This window comes from Haliotis rubra, unplaced genomic scaffold (genome assembly GCF_003918875.1).
Source record: "Haliotis rubra isolate DU_JTF1 unplaced genomic scaffold, ASM391887v1 Scf900, whole genome shotgun sequence".
Classification (NCBI taxonomy): Eukaryota; Metazoa; Mollusca; class Gastropoda; order Lepetellida; family Haliotidae; genus Haliotis; species Haliotis rubra.
Genome location: NW_025767636.1, coordinates 210,042 through 227,801, shown reverse-complemented (window position 1 = coordinate 227,801; position 17,760 = coordinate 210,042). Strand labels below are relative to the sequence as shown.

The 17,760-nt window shown below is 40.6% G+C and overlaps 1 protein-coding gene across 1 annotated transcript in view; it reads right to left on the bottom strand.

The window, feature by feature from the left end:
• LOC124264003 (mucin-2-like) overlaps window positions 1-17,760 on the bottom strand; it is a 51,339-nt gene that overhangs the window by 24,090 nt on the left and 9,489 nt on the right. The window contains exons 2-4 of the mRNA XM_046698726.1: window positions 17,373-17,616; window positions 6,782-7,398; window positions 6,268-6,647 (exon numbers count right to left, since the gene is read on the bottom strand). Coding sequence (XP_046554682.1) covers window positions 6,268-6,647; window positions 6,782-7,398; window positions 17,373-17,606 — 1,231 coding nt within the window. The 5' untranslated portion in view covers window positions 17,607-17,616. The remainder of the gene's footprint in view (window positions 1-6,267; window positions 6,648-6,781; window positions 7,399-17,372; window positions 17,617-17,760) is intronic.

Below are 17,760 nucleotides of genomic sequence, written 5' to 3'. Positions count from 1 at the left end.
TGCTAACATAGTCACAGACATACCATGGTAGCATGCCAGCTTTTCCTGATAGAAACATGGCCGTACATGTTACCAAAGATAGTAACATGATATTAGAACATGTTGTAATTATGTCAATTTCAAAGAGCGTTACATTGTAACATAGCTCCACATAAATGATATCACTATGTTAGCACAACCAAGTGGTTTTAGTAACATGACCACACATAAATGATATCACAATGCTAGGATAACCGAGTGTTTTCAGTAGTGCAGTTCCACATAAATGATATCACAATGCTAGGATAACCGAGTGTTTTCAGTAGTGCAGTTCCACATAAATGATATCACAATGCTAGGATAACCGAGTGTTTTCAGTAGTGCTGTTCCACTTAAAATGATATCACAATGCTAGGATAACCGAGAGTGTTTTCAGTAGTGCAGTTCCACATAAATGATATCACAATGCTAGGATAACCGAGTGTTTTCAGTAGTGCAGTTCCACATAAATGATATCACAATGCTAGGATAACCGAGTGTTTTCAGTAGTGCAGTTCCACTTAAATGATATCACAATGCTAGGATAACCGAGTGTTTTCAGTAGTGCAGTTCCACATAAATGATATCACAATGCTAGGATAACCGAGTGTTTTCAGTAGTGCAGTTCCACATAAATGATATCACAATGCAAGGATAACCGAGTGTTTTCAGTAGTGCAGTTCCACATAAATGATATCACAATGCTAGGATAACTGAGTGTTTTCAGTAGTGCAGTTCCACAAAAATGATATCACTATGTTAGCACAACCAAGTGGTTTTAGTAACATGACCACACATAAATGATATCACAATGCTAGGATAACCGAGTGTTTTCAGTAGTGCAGTTCCACATAAATGATATCACAATGCTAGGATAACCGAGTGTTTTCAGTAGTGCAGTTCCACATAAATGATATCACAATGCAAGGATAACCGAGTGTTTTCAGTAGTGCAGTTCCACATAAATGATATCACAATGCTAGGATAACCGAGTGTTTTCAGTAGTGCAGTTCCACATAAATGATATCACAATGCTAGGATAACCGAGTGTTTTCAGTAGTGCAGTTCCACATAAATGATATCACAATGCTAGGATAACCGAGTGTTTTCAGTAGTGCAGTTCCACATAAATGATATCACAATGCTAGGATAACCGAGTGCTTTCAGTAGTGCAGTTCCACATAAATGATATCACAATGCAAGGATAACCGAGTGTTTTCAGTAGTGCAGTTCCACATAAATGATATCACAATGCTAGGATAACTGAGTGTTTTCAGTAGTGCAGTTCCATAAAATGATATCACTATGTTAGCACAAACAAGTGGTTTTAGTAACAAGACCACACATACATGATATCACAATGCTAGGATAACCGAAGTGTTTTCAGTAGTGCAGTTCCACATAAATGATATCACAATGCTAGGATAACCGAGTGTTTTCAGTAGTGCAGTTCCACATAAATGATATCACAAATGCAAGGATAACCGAGTGTTTTCAGTAGTGCAGTTCCACAAAAATGATATCACTATGTTAGCACAACCAAGTGGTTTTAGTAACATGACCACACATAAATGATATCACAATGCTAGGATAACCGAGTGTTTTCAGTAGTGCAGTTCCACATAAATGATATCACAATGCTAGGATAACCGAGTGTTTTCAGTAGTGCAGTTCCACATAAATGATATCACAATGCTAGGATAACCGAGTGTTTTCAGTAGTGCAGTTCCACATAAATGATATCACAATGCTAGGATAACCGAGTGTTTTCAGTAGTGCAGTTCCACATAAATGATATCACAATGCTAGAATAACCGAGTGTTTTCAGTAGTGCAGTTCCACATAAATGATATCACAAATGCAAGGGATAACCGAGTGTTTTCAGTAGTGCAGCTCCACATAAATGATATCACAAATGCTAGGATAACCGAGTGTTTTCAGTAGTGCAGTTCCACATAAATGATATCACAATGCTAGGATAACCGAGTGTTTTCATTAGTGCAGTTCCACATAAAATGATATCACAATGCTTGGATAACCGAGTGTTTTCAGTAGTGCAGTTCCACATAAATGATATCACAATGCTAGGATAACTGGAGTGTTTTCAGTAGTGCAGTTCCATAAAAATGATATCACTATGTTAGCACAAACAAGTGGTTTTAGTAACAAGACCACACATACATGATATCACAAATGCTAGGATAACCGGAAGTGTTTTCAGTAGTGCAGTTCCACATAAATGATATCACAATGCTAGGATAACCGAGTGTTTTCAGTAGTGCAGTTCCACATAAATGATATCACAATGCTAGGATAACCGAGTGTTTTCAGTAGTGCAGTTCCACAAAAATGATATCACTATGTTAGCACAACCAAGTGGTTTTAGTAACAAGACCACACATACATGATATCACACAATGCTAGGATAACCGAAGTGTTTTCAGTAGTGCAGTTCCACATAAATGATATCACAATGCTAGGATAACCGAGTGTTTTCAGTAGTGCAGTTCCACATAAATGATATCACAATGCTAGGATAACCGAGTGTTTTCAGTAGTGCAGTTCCACATAAATGATATCACAATGCTAGGATAACCGAGTGTTTTCAGTAGTGCTGTTCCACATAAATGATATCACAATGCAAGGATAACCGAGTGTTTTCAGTAGTGCAGCTCCACATAAATGATATCACAATGCTAGGATAACCGAGTGTTTTTTTCAGTAGTGCAGTTCCACATAAATGATATCACAATGCAAGGATAACCGAGTGTTTTCAGTAGTGCAGTTCCATAAAATGATATCACTATGTTAGCACAAACAAGTGGTTTTAGTAACAAGACCACACATACATGATATCACAATGCTAGGATAACCGAAGTGTTTTCAGTAGTGCAGTTCCACATAAATGATATCACAATGCTAGGATAACCGAGTGTTTTCAGTAGTGCAGTTCCACATAAATGATATCACAATGCAAGGATAACCGAGTGTTTTCAGTAGTGCAGTTCCACATAAATGATATCACAATGCTAGGATAACCGAGTGTTTTCAGTAGTGCAGTTCCACATAAATGATATCACAATGCTAGGATAACCGAGTGTTTTCAGTAGTGCAGTTCCACATAAATGATATCACAATGCTAGGATAACCGAGTGTTTTCAGTAGTGCAGTTCCACATAAATGATATCACAATGCTAGGATAACCGAGTGTTTTCAGTAGTGCAGTTCCACATAAATGATATCACAATGCTAGGATAACCGAGTGTTTTCAGTAGTGCAGTTCCACATAAATGATATCACAATGCTAGGATAACTGAGTGTTTTCAGTAGTGCAGTTCCACAAAAATGATATCACTATGTTAGCACAACCAAGTGGTTTTAGTAACATGACCACACATAAATGATATCACAATGCTAGGATAACCGAGTGTTTTCAGTAGTGCAGTTCCACATAAATGATATCACAATGCTAGGATAACCGAGTGTTTTCAGTAGTGCAGTTCCACATAAATGATATCACAATGCAAGGATAACCGAGTGTTTTCAGTAGTGCAGTTCCATAAAATGATATCACTATGTTAGCACAAACAAGTGGTTTTAGTAACATGACCACACATAAATGATATCACAATGCTAGGATAACCGAGTGTTTTCAGTAGTGCAGTTCCACATAAATGATATCACAATGCTAGGATAACCGAGTGTTTTCAGTAGTGCAGTTCCACATAAATGATATCACAATGCTAGGATAACCGAGTGTTTTCAGTAGTGCAGTTCCACATAAATGATATCACAATGCTAGGATAACCGAGTGTTTTCAGTAGTGCAGTTCCACATAAATGATATCACAATGCTAGAATAACCGAGTGTTTTCAGTAGTGCAGTTCCACATAAATGATATCACAATGCAAGGATAACCGAGTGTTTTCAGTAGTGCAGCTCCACATAAATGATATCACAATGCTAGGATAACCGAGTGTTTTCAGTAGTGCAGTTCCACATAAATGATATCACAATGCTAGGATAACCGAGTGTTTTCATTAGTGCAGTTCCACATAAATGATATCACAATGCTTGGATAACCGAGTGTTTTCAGTAGTGCAGTTCCACATAAATGATATCACAATGCTAGGATAACCGAGTGTTTTCAGTAGTGCAGTTCCATAAAAAATGATATCACTATGTTAGCACAAACAAGTGGTTTTAGTAACAAGACCACACATAAATGATATCACAATGCTAGGATAACCGAGTGTTTTCAGTAGTGCAGTTCCACATAAATGATATCACAATGCTAGGATAACCGAGTGTTTTCAGTAGTGCAGTTCCACATAAATGATATCACAATGCTAGGATAACCGAGTGTTTTCAGTAGTGCAGTTCCACAAAAATGATATCACTATGTTAGCACAACCAAGTGGTTTTAGTAACATGACCACACATAAATGATATCACAATGCTAGGATAACCGAGTGTTTTCAGTAGTGCAGTTCCACATAAATGATATCACAATGCTAGGATAACCGAGTGTTTTCAGTAGTGCAGTTCCACATAAATGATATCACAATGCTAGGATAACCGAGTGTTTTCAGTAGTGCAGTTCCACATAAATGATATCACAATGCTAGGATAACCGAGTGTTTTCAGTAGTGCAGTTCCACATAAATGATATCACAATGCTAGGATAACCGAGTGTTTTCAGTAGTGCAGTTCCACAAAAATGATATCACTATGTTAGCATAACCAAGTGGTTTCAGTAGTGCAGTTCCACATAAATGATATCACAATGCTAGGATAACCGAGTGTTTTCAGTAGTGCAGTTCCACATAAATGATATCACAATGCTAGGATAACCGAGTGTTTTCAGTAGTGCAGTTCCACATAAATGATATCACAATGCTAGGATAACCGAGTGTTTTCAGTAGTGCAGTTCCACATAAATGATATCACAATGCTAGGATAACCGAGTGTTTTCAGTAGTGCTGTTCCACATAAATGATATCACAATGCTAGGATAACCGAGTGTTTTCAGTAGTGCAGTTCCACATAAATGATATCACAATGCTAGGATAACCGAGTGTTTTCAGTAGTGCAGTTCCACATAAATGATATCACAATGCTAGGATAACCGAGTGTTTTCAGTAGTGCAGTTCCACATAAATGATATCACAATGCTAGGATAACCGAGTGTTTTCAGTAGTGCAGTTCCACATAAATGATATCACAATGCTAGCATAACCAAGTGGTTTTAGTAGTGCACCACATAAATGATATCACAATGCTAGGATAACCGAGTGTTTTCAGTAGTGCAGTTCCACATAAATGATATCACAATGCTAGGATAACCGACTGTTTTCAGTAGTGCAGTTCCGAGTGTTACATGGCCCCTCAACGTGTTAGGATAGCAACCGCGTAGCCCCACAAGGGCTAGTCTAGTGAGTGTTTCAGTGATTGAGTTTAGTTTTACGTCACATCAGCCATATTCAAGCTATATGGCTGTAAACAATCAAGTCCAGACCAGACAATCCAGTGATCAACAGCATGAGCATCGATCTACGAAATGGGGTTACGATGACGTGTGTCAACCAAGTAAGCCAGCCTGAAGCATGGGTTGCTGAAAACCAATACTAAACCGAATTTGACGGGTGAACTAGTAAAGATTATCAACGATGCGCAACATGTGATAAAAGACAGTGTTTGTCTCTCAGAGAAGGCCTTTTCGTTTCTCGTATAGGGGTCGGGATTCAGTTTGTAGGGCGCACAAAAATTATTCAAAAGCCAACGCCCATGCACACACACGCCCAGACCCGTGAAGATCCAGGATAGAATTGGTCTTCAGTAACCCATGCTTGTCGTAAGAGGCGACTAATGGGATCTGGTGGTCAGGCTCGCTGACTTGATTGACACATGCATGTCACTCGATTGTCTGGTCCAGACTCGATTATTTACAGATGGAAATGGCTGAGTGCAGCGTAAAACTAAACTCACTCACTCACTCACTCCCTGCTACACCCTCCCCCACAGAAGCAGCATGGGCATCCTGGGGATTCCTATGTTGGTCGTCAGAGACTTAATGAATGGGACGGCCTGGCTTAATGAAAACAAAAAGCTTGGTATCCCTCAATCAATAGATTGTCTAGTCCAGACTGCCGTGATATATAAAACAACTAGGCTATCTGGGGCGGCGTTAAACAACAATCAATAGAATGACCATGTAATAATTTTGGCAAAAAGAATAATCCTTAGTACCTGATGTCGTTGTAACTGTGGTGATGGTCGTCGTTGTAGTGGTGGGAGTTGTAGTTGTGGTAGTTGTGGAGGTACTCGATGGTGCAGTGGTGGTACTTATTGTAGTCCATGTAGTTTGTGTATGTGTCGTTGTCGGTGTAGTTGTAGTTGTAAAGGTAATGGATGTAGTTGATATCGATGTAGTTGTGGTTGTAGATGGCGCATCGGTAGTAAGAGTTGTATTTGGAGATGTATTTGGATATGCAGTCGTTGTTGTCAGTGGTGTCGTGGGACTTGGGGTAGTTGTGGTTGTAGATGGCGGAACGTAAGCAGTAGTTTCACTTGGAGACATGTAGGTGGTTGTTGTTGCAGCAGGCAAAGAAGTTGTAGTTGACGTGTATGTAGTAGTAGTTGTAGCGGGAGATGAAGGTGGTCAGTGTTGCCGTGGTAGTTGTGGTGGTGGCTGTAGATGGCAAAGGAAGTAGTTTCACTTGTTGACGTAGTGTAGCGGAGATGAAGTGTAGTTGCCGTGTATGTAGTAGTAGTTGTAGCGGGAGATGAAGTCGTTGTTGTCAGTGTTGCCGTGGTAGTTGTGGTGGTGGTTGTAGTTGACGGAACGGAAGCAGTAGTTTCACTTGGAGATGTGTAGGTGGTTGTTGTCACAGCCGGCAAAGACGTTGTAGTTGACGTGTATATAGTAGTAGTTGTAGCGGGAGATGCTGTCGTTGTTGTCAATGGTGTCGTGGGACTTGGGGTAGTTGTGGTGGTGGTTGTAGTTGACGGAACGGAAGCAGTAGTTTCACTTGGAGATGTGTAGGAGGTTGTTGTAACAGCAGGCAAAGACGTTGTAGTTGACGTGTATGTAGCAGTAGTTGTAGCGGGAGATGAAGTCGTTGTTGTCAGTGTTGCCGTGGTAGTTGTGGTGGTGGTTGTAGATGGCGGAACGGAAGCAGTAGTTTCACTTGGAGATGTGTAGGAGGTTGTTGTCACAGCCGGCACAGACGTTGTAGTTGACATCAACGGGGTGGCAGTTGTAGCAGGAACTGAAGTCGGTAACGTCGCCTCCAGACAGATGTAGGCAGTTGCTGATTTAACAGGAACACACGTCTCCGTCTGGGCGCACAGACGATGTCCACATTGGCCAGTGTGAGCCTTAAAAACAAAATGTTGTCAAAGTTGAAATATCAGGAAAAGTACCAAGGTTCTTCCCAACGTATGTATTAAAATAACCTTCTGGTCTGTGGTTGCAGGAGCGGTCGGGTAACCTAGTGGTCAAAGTCAAGTCAAAAGATGTTTATTGTATGAACGGCCTCCGGCCCAAATATACATGAGAGTTACAGTGATAAAGGAATATTCTGGATATTTACATATATATTTAAGGGTATACAATTCGCTTTATAAGAAGATCTCTTTTAGCTAATGCATATTATATATATAAGGACAATTGAGCAAGAATATTTTCATTATTGGTTTGTAACAAAGATATATATGCATAATGGGGCTGCTTTGCAAGAAGATGGTGCGGTATATATTTCTGTCTTAATTCGTGATAACAAGGACATATCAGGGTAAAATGAATTTCATTTTCTATTCCAACGTTACACAAAGGACAATATCGACTTTCTTTCTGGACAGAGGTTTTTCTACCCTCATTAATCATTAAAGATAACAAACCTAAACGATACTTTACGAACATTGTTCTTAAACTATATGTTGTAATTATTGATAAGTATTTTTCTGGCTGGAGTAACGTTTTAAAGGTCCTGTAATATTCATATCGTGAGTTTTCCAGCTAAATTGATATCGTGATATAATTCACTAATGAAGAAGGAAAATAGGAGTGGACTTAAGCAGCAACCTTGTCTTAAACCAAGTGGGCAATCGAAAAAATCTGTAACCTCGTCTTTGCAACGCACACAAGATCGAACGTTAGAATACATTGATTTGAGGATGCTAACCATTTTCCCTCGTAAACCTGCCTTGCGTAAACACTGCCATAATTTAAAACGATTGACTGAGTCGAATGCCTTTTTAAAATCTACAAATGCTATGTACAGCTTATGTTTTCTTTTTGATAGTGATTTTTGGACTAGTGCATACAGAGTAAATATATGATCAGTGGTAGAATATCCCTTTCTAAATCCTGCCTGGGATTCAGGAATCTTATCATGCATATTCGCCCAGTTTGATAGTCTATTGTTCAATATCAACGTAAATACTTTCTCCAAGATACTCATTAATGATATACCCCGATAATTATCTGGATCGTTTCTGTTTAAAGCGTTCAATCGTCACGCGGAAGACCCGGGTTCGATTCCCCACATGGGTACAATGTGTGAAGCCCATTTCTGGTGTCCCCCGCCGTGATATTGCTAGAATATTACTAAAAGCGGCGCAAAACTAAACTCACTCACACTTTGATTGCACGTGTGTACTAACGAGTGGACGCTTATAATTAAACGTGATATCTCGTTAATATACACGACAAATCCTTTCCACATCCATAAGAATTATCTGCCAAATATCATGCTTATATGTTGTACTATAAAAATATCGATGATAAGAGGTGTTTGCGCAAAGGTGAGCGTGCCCATCATAAAGACATGCAAAGGCTCGTCAATGACTCACTGTCTTTTTACTCTTACATATATGTTGTCAAATATTGGTTAAAACATTTAGATATGCCTCTATATAGAATACCCCAAAAATGTTATAATATGATCATCTTATACTCATGCCAATAATGGTTGTCACCCCTTCAATTTTATTTATGTGGGGTGTGTGGGTGGGTGGGTGGGGTGTGTGGGTTGGGGTGGGGAGGGGGTGACAGCCATTATTGGCATGAGTATATATAACAATTATGGAAAACAAAACGGGTTTCGGGGGTGAGACAACTGCTCTCTAAAATAGGTTTTGGAAATGCATGGAATAATCAAAAAGTTAACTCTCGATGCAATTTTATCATGTCACTGACACAAACTTAAGGTTGAAAGACATATATACTGAGTCAAAAAAGAAACTTCACAAAATGTAATTTGAAAAATAATGAATAATTTTTCTCTGATGATACATCTATGTATCCGAAATGGGATCCCTATCTGTCGACTCTAGAAAAACGTTAGCAAAACCCACTCAAACCCATCCATTCGTCGTGCAAATGACGTTAGTGCCAAATCAGGTTTTGCACGTGCAGTCGATCACGTGATCTTCGCATCGAAGTTTTTCTTCATATGCACGTGTTTACATTGGCCTCAAGAATTGAAAAAACACTTTTAAACCACAGTTCTAATGGTACTTGAAATGCCACGATTGTCAAATGTGCAACGTGAACGTGCCGTTGGATGTTGCAAGCAGGAAGATCAGTTATTGACGTCGCAAGAGCAATAGAATGCAGCCATCGTACTGTGTATGACTTGCGAGGTCGTTCACAACAAACTGGCACCACTTCTGATCGCCCAAGGTCGGGTCGTCCACGTGTGACGTCACGAGCAGAAGACCGTCAAATCGTCCTACGTCACCTACGTGACAGATTTCTGCCGGCTACACGAACCAGGGCTGAGATGTTTGGGGGTCGACTGTCCTCACAGACCATTCGAAATCGGTTGCGGGCTGCCAATCTCCATTCTCGACGTCCATATCGTGGGCCAATATTGACGCCGTTTCATCAACGTCAACGTCTGCTGTGGGCCCAACGTCACCTCCGATGGACCCAGAGAGACTGGAATCGAGTCGTCTTTAGCGATGAATCCAGGTTTACCCTCAGATTCGCGGACGGCAGGCATAGAGTCTAGAGAAGACGTCGTGAACGGTATGCCCAATGTTGTGTACAGGAAGTCGACAGATTCGGGGGCGGAAGTTGCATGGTGTGGGGTGCTTTCTGTGGGAACAACCGTTCCCGACTTCTGGTCATCCGTGACCGCTTACCGCGACCAGATGCTCACCCCTGAACTCGTTCCTTTCATGGCGGCTCATGGCCCAGGTCTACAGTTCCAGCATGATAATGCTCGGCCGCATACCCTGATGTTGACACGAAATTTCCTTCAAAACGCTGGAATCAACGTCATGGACTGGCCATCGAGGTCCCCTGACCTTAATCCAATAGAGCACGTTTGGGATGCACTCTGGAGAAGGCTTCGTGGTCTTAGGAACCAACCTCAGAATTTGCAGGAACTTGGCGCTGCCTTGCAAAAGCAATGGCGCAGAATCCCCAACCACGTGTTCACAAGCATCAGGCAGTCGATGAGGAGACGGTGTTTGGCAGTGGTGAATGCGCGGGGCGGCCATACACGATATTGAACTGAGAAATTTCGCATTTTTATTCTTGTGACTTGACATTCTGTATACCCATGTTTTGGAACGGCGGTGTAGCCTAATGGAACTGATTATGGCACTGTCAGTGTATCGAGTACATCACACAGATCTCAGCAATGAAATAATAACAATTTAACCATCTTACCCTCTCTTGTTCTTTTATAGTGCCCTGAAGAAAGAATGTGAAGTTTCTTTTTGACTCAGTATATGTGCAGTCGTGAATTATCAGTGTTAATTTATTGAGCCCGCTCTTGATAAATAAAACAATACATTAATAACTACACATGGTATGATTTAATGTAAGCATGTATATGTTCCATGAAAGTTTATATTGTATTAATATTGGATTGTACTATAGGCCCATTTATGGTGTCCCTCGCCGATATTGCTGGAATATAAAACCATACTCACTCACTCACTCACTCACTATAGGAATAAAGATTCGAATTTGAATTTGAATAATTAACTTGAAGGCCTTGAATGGTGGTCGTAAAATGTTGAGCGTGTCCGGGCCAACCGGTGGTACTCGTCATAAAGACACGCAAAGGCTTGTCAATAACTCACTTGAAGGCCTTGAAGAGTTGTAACTTTGATTGAACAACTTCCGAGCAAGAATAGTGTGGCTCTCTTTGAAATCTTGGTTAACAAAAACGTGAACCGCCAAAGACTTGTACTGCTGGAACCCTGCTCGATATGGAGGGAAGTCATCCCTTTTGTCATACAGCCTTGAGGAGAGTTTTGGTGCCACACTGGATACTTGTACAGCTTGGTCAGCTTGACCTGATCAAGTGAATACTAATGAATTGCGTGACCGTGTCACAATTGGTTGGGTCTATTATTATGAAAGGGCGCACATTTGTCAGATGATTGGTGTACACGAGTGGACTGGTTGTTGTGCCCATGTTGAAAATTTGGAAAGCGACTACTGGGACAGAAATATTGCAGCTGAACATGAAATAGGTAAAGAGATAACTGAAGTGGGTATAGAGAGTGATAGCGAGAGTGAATCGGATTGAGAAAGTAACTGACGTCTGTAAGTTGTAAAGTTAGCAAACCCAACTAGATAGCATATGACTGTATAAACAAGTCAATTGAAACATCACATGATTGTTTTTTTTCAGAGGTGTTGTTTTCCGGGACAAGTTCTGTAACGAATCTATGTATGCTTCGCAAGAACGCAACAGTAATAACATTCTCTGCACCCCTTTTTAATGAAGATAACCGGATCTGCCGTTTGTGCCATTTGACCTCCCGGGTCATGCATATGTAGAGTAGCTCAGGTCAAGTTGCACATTGATCTAAGTATGAAACAAGACAGGTTCAACATCAGGAAAAGACATGGAGGGAAAGCAGAACCTTGGCAAACAACACGTGAAAGGTAACGTTGTATCAGGACATCGTATCGTTGTATCGGTTAAACCTGCGTATCGCAGAATACTCGCTTAAGCCGGTGACTATATCCGAGTGAGGAGTTCCCCTGCAGCCGGTGAGTGACGCTGAGTGAGTGAGTGAGTGAGTGAGTGAGTTTTACGCCGCTTTTGGCAATATTCTAGTTTTACGCCGCTTTTATCACGGCGGGGGATACCAAAAATGGGTTTCACACATTGTACCCATATGGGGAATCGAATCCGGGTCTTCCGCGTGACGATTGAACGCTTTAACCACTAGGCTACCCCACCGCCCCGCCGCGCTAGGGTTAATACACTGGGCACATCATATAAACACAAGTGACACCAGTGTTTGAGGGTGGACCCGTAACGATACGTTTAGAACTGGCCTTCAGCAACCAATGCTTGACACATGTCATCGTATTCCAATTGTCTAGATCGATGTTCATGCTGTTGATCATTGGATTGTCTGGTTCAGACTCGATTATTTACAGACCGCCGCCAAATGGCTGGAATATTGCTGAGTGCGGCGTAAAACAACAAACAAAGAAATAGAACAAACTTTCAGGGTGCATTCATTTGAACCGGAATTGCACAAACGCAAGTCGCACACATCATTCCAATCTCTATTGAAACGCAATGTCGTGCCTTAAAGAAAGAAATATATTCTGGATACGAGTTGCTCAGTGAACTGTTGAACTGTCGATCTGGTGACTGACATTTCAGTAGAACTCATGTTTTCATTTACAAATGTAATAGAAACTCACCAAATATACACAAGTGTGCCTGTTTGCATTGACCGTATGAAATATTTTGCGATAAACATACGTCTCATCTTCAATATCGATATGTAAACACAGTTTTCATATACACTGACTCAATTATCCATATCTGTTGTGGGGATATGAGGTCAGCATCAATAGTCACAACACGTTTTGGAGGACATCAATACGTGTGTATATTTGTTCCTCAAAGAAACCCGACATGTGTCATGCTTCAACAGCACTTGACTGCTAATCAATTAATCGTTGATCGCCATGTGTAATTTGAGACCATAAAGGAATTGATCATATAATTCCTGAAAAACAACCCTTTATCGAGAACGTATGATGTTATTTTCAAGCAAGCAAATGTCTCTCGACGTCATGTTCTACACTTGCAGTCCAGATTAAACAGCACAACCACACCACTGTTTTTACTTTTACTTAAGGGGCGGAGGGGTAGCCTAGTGGTTAAAGCATTCGCTCGTCACGCCGAAGACTCGGGTTCGATTCCCCACATGGGTACAATGTGTGAAGCCCATTTCTGGTGTCCCCATATTGCTGGAATATTGCTAAAAGCGAAGTAAAAATATGCTCACTCACTCACTTTTACTTAAATGTTTGAGCAAAATGAACATCATAAAATGAAATTTGATTTAAAACCGTTGCAAATACTCGTAAACATTTAAAACGTGTCCATGGTACTAAAATAGACAGCCTGGTAGAGGAAAGTAGACACCAATGTTTAATAGCGGTTATGGATCAAACAAAATATTAAATGCCTATGGTTAATCGATGATGAATTGCGTTTTGGACCTGAAGTATATACCATTTACACGAACGTTTCCACTTAGGAGGAGTGAGTGAGTGAGTGAGTTTTGGGTGGGTGGGGGTGAGTGGGTGAGTGAGTGAGTGAGTGAGTGAGTGAGTGAGTGAGTGAGTGAGTGAGTGAGTGAGTGAGTGAGTATTATTTTACGCCACTTTAATTAATATCACTGCAGGGGCACCAGAAATGGGCTTCACACATTGTACCCATGTGGGGAATCGAACCCGGGTCTTCCGCGTGACGAGTGAACGCTTTAACTATTAGGCTACCCCACCGCCCCTCCACTTAAGAACATTTCATAAGATCTTTTGGTGTGTGTCCTTGTAAGCTTTATATATGCTATCAAGATCAAAAGACTAAATAGATGATGATCTAAATAATTCTTCCCAAAAGAAAAATATTACAATCTTGGCAACAGATTTGATCGCCTGCATCAGATAATAATTTAGATATCCATACGATGAGATCTTATTAATAACTGTCAATAAATCGTTGTTGACAACTGGAACGGAGCAGAGCTATCACTAAAGTACTGTCGGAAATAGAAAAAAAACTGTTTTTAGGCTGTTACTCTGTATCCCTAAAACTGACACAATTGCAAATAGCATATGTCGAAATAACCCACATCTGCCTAACTGGGCGTTCAGCGGGATGCGTAATAGGATATCCAGAAAAACATGTTTACTCGTAAAATCGGGCAAAACTTACCGGTAGCTGCTGAAAATGATAGATCAGACTATAGATAGCAATTAGGTCGCTCAGCCAGGTATGACGACGGACCGTCGACTCACCTGGCATGAAATGCATGTGCTGCCTACGGGCTCAAGGTCATCTCAAAGATATTTTGTGCTTTCTCATGTGTGTTGAATATATCTCATCTATTGATGAACATCTTACGTGTCTTTCTTTCATAAAGTTTATGTTGAGACATGTAAACGAGTATGTTACCCATAGAAAAGCTTAAATCAGCCATCGTTATTAAATGTCTCAAAATATATAGGTGGCATGACCACTCGATGATCGACAGGACTGGATATTCTTTGTAAATTGTTTTGACATGCCGCTTGCTTCCTTGCTTCCCCAGTTTATTTCCCCTGAAGGATTATCTTATCTCAGCTGATATCTCTATCCCCCAGCCCGACCCCAACCACTGTCTGTGACACCCGTCCTGACACACCGTTTGAGACGACCCCTCCTACCTGTTTCTTTTTATAGTGATAGTGAGACTCCATGGTAGCTACTTAATAGCTTCAGTATTAAAGTTAGTATTGTTTACGTCAGCTATCGTTTATGATGAAGATAAGTCTAATTTCAAAGTGAGCATTTAAAAGGGGTCCTTTGTAATAAAATAGCATCGCACACTAATTTGCATAACTTTATGCATTTACATAATTTTGCAATACTCTCTTTAGATGGGTTTCTTAATAATTCCAAAAATTTTAACATACTTGGTTTAGCGTGTGGTTTTCAACGCATAGAATGATCAGTGCGTGGTTCTCAACACATAGAGTGATCAGTGCGCGGTTTTCAACACATAGAATAATCAGTGCGTGGTTCTCAACACGTAGGATGATCAGTGCGTGGTTCTCAACACGTAGAATGATCAGTGCGTGGTTCTCAACACGTAGAATGAACGGTGCGTGGTTTTCAACACATAGAATGATCAGTGCGTAGTTTTCACCACATAGGATGATCAGTGCGTGGTTTTCAACACATAAAATTATCAGTGCGTTGTTTTCAACACGTAGGATGATCAGTGCGTGGTTCATAACACGTAGAATGATGAGAAGCGAAGTTCTCAACACGTAGAATGATCAGTGCTTGGTTTTCAACACAGAGAACGATCAGTGCGCGGTTCTCAACACGTAGAATGATCAGTGCGTGGCTCACAAAAGTAGAATGATGAGGAGCGAGGTTCTCAACATGTAGAATGATCAGTGCGCGGTTCTCAACACGTAGAATGATCCGTGCGTGGTTTTCAACACAGAGAATTATCAATGCACGGTTCTCAACACATAGGATGATCAGTGCGTGGTTCTCAACACGTAGGATGATCAGTGCGTGGTTCTCAACACGTAGGATGATCAGAGCGTGATTCTCAACACGTAGAATGATCAGTGTGTGGTACTCAATATCTAGAACGATCAGTGCGCGGTTCTGAACACGTTTAATGATCAGTGCGTGGTACTCAATATCTAGAATGATCAGTGCGTGGTACTCAATATCTACAATGATCAGTGCGTGGTTCTCAATATCTAGAATGATCAGTGCGTGGTTCTCAACACGTAGAACGATCTGTGCGTGGTTCTCAACACGTAGAATGATCAGTGCGTGGTTCTCAACACGAAGAATGATCAGTGCGTGGTTCTCAACACGTAGAATGATCAGTGCGTGATTCTCAACACGTAGAACGATCTGTGCGTGGTTCTCAACACGTAGAATGATCAGTGCGTGGTTCTCAACATGTGCAATGATCAGTGCTTGGTGCTCAATATCTAGAACGATCAGTGCTTGGTTCTCAACACGAAGAATGATCAATGCGTGGTTCTCAACACGAAGAATGATCAGTGCGTGGTTCTCAACACGTAAAATGATCAGTGCGTGATTCTCAACACGTAGCATAATCAGTGCGTGGTTCTCAACACGTAGAATGATCAGTGCGTGGTTGTCAACACGAAGAATGATCAGTGCGTGGTACAAATCGAAAGTTCCCCCTACTCAGTTTGTAACGGAATAAAAATCCACTATTTTACTACATCACTTCAGCTAACTGTGTTCTTCTCTTATAATTGCAGTGGACGTGTGGACGTTCATCAGTTGCCACACAGCCCCAAGATGACAGACAGACAGACAGACAGTCAGAGACAGACAGACAGACATATTGCTTATTAAAGTCTCTCATTGTTACAATAGGCATTACAATTCTAAAACATACATAAAGCAGATTAAATGTAACAAGCCACTCTATGTAAGAGTTATGAGAGACTGTAAAATATACAATTAATCACAGGAGCTATCAAATACATCACAGTAGCAAATAAGATACAAAATGCACAAATCACATGCTAGTATATACATGTAAATGCTGGCAAAATACGCCATACAAATATTTTAAATGAGCTATAAGGAAATTAACATATATCCAGAGTAAAAGGGGTAAGATATAAAATGGCAAGAAGATCTATCCATTGTTGTATAACAACTTATATTTACGAATAGATAAAATAAACGTGCAGGCCTTGACAGTAGCTAACATTACTTCTGGTATGGAAAGAATAAACCTACTTTCAGCATATCATTAAAAGAATAAAACTTAAAAGACCAATTTGTAAAACAAGTCTTGTAGAGATCATCTCTGGCATCGGTGTAACTGGGACAATGCAACAAAACGTGTTTCACTTGATATACATGTGTTAGCAACGTGTTTATTTAAGGCCACAAGAGAGATACAGTGGGAAAAAAAACATTTATTACTTACAGTAATTATATATTGACAAATATGAAATCATTAAAGATTTAGCTTGGAAAAGTACTGTTATGGGTGTTTCCCTCCTATTGTAATCCATATATTGAGTGATCATTTATTGGCCCTGCGGGCGTCCATACCTTTCAAGCAAAAACTCCTGTGCAATAATGCGTTAACTATAAATGACACCGTTCTAATCGGTAACGACATCCTCTTCAAACGATCAGCGTTCACTGAGTAAATTAAATACGATCAAATGCAGTGATTGAATTGCTTTGTCAATACCCACGTGTATCAAGACGGAATTTAGGAAACAATATACGATCATATTTGAATCAACACTTATTTTACTTCTCTTAAAGTAGCAAAGTTACCTTGTAATTTGTGAAGTCGGTATTAGTAGATGAAGGTTGTGTTGAAAGGTGACAAGCTCTGGTAGTGTCGTCCCAGTGATACGCTTGGCACCGTGAGGTGTAGACACACAGCCGGTCACATACTCTCTGCGACGACACAACCTTCACGAGGAACACATCTGACCCCGACGTCACCTGGAGGTGGCAGCACACGACGTACAACACCGACAGCCACAGCGATAGCACGCACTTCATGTCTGGACGTCTGAAGCAAAACAGGGACAATTGTTTAACAACATTCCACGACACATGTTTTTATATGTCTCGCTGAAACGTCAATTACTTTAACACATTGGAGCTTTAGATTTCTGGAAGATGGCGATCGACTGTGTCACTACCCATTCCAGAT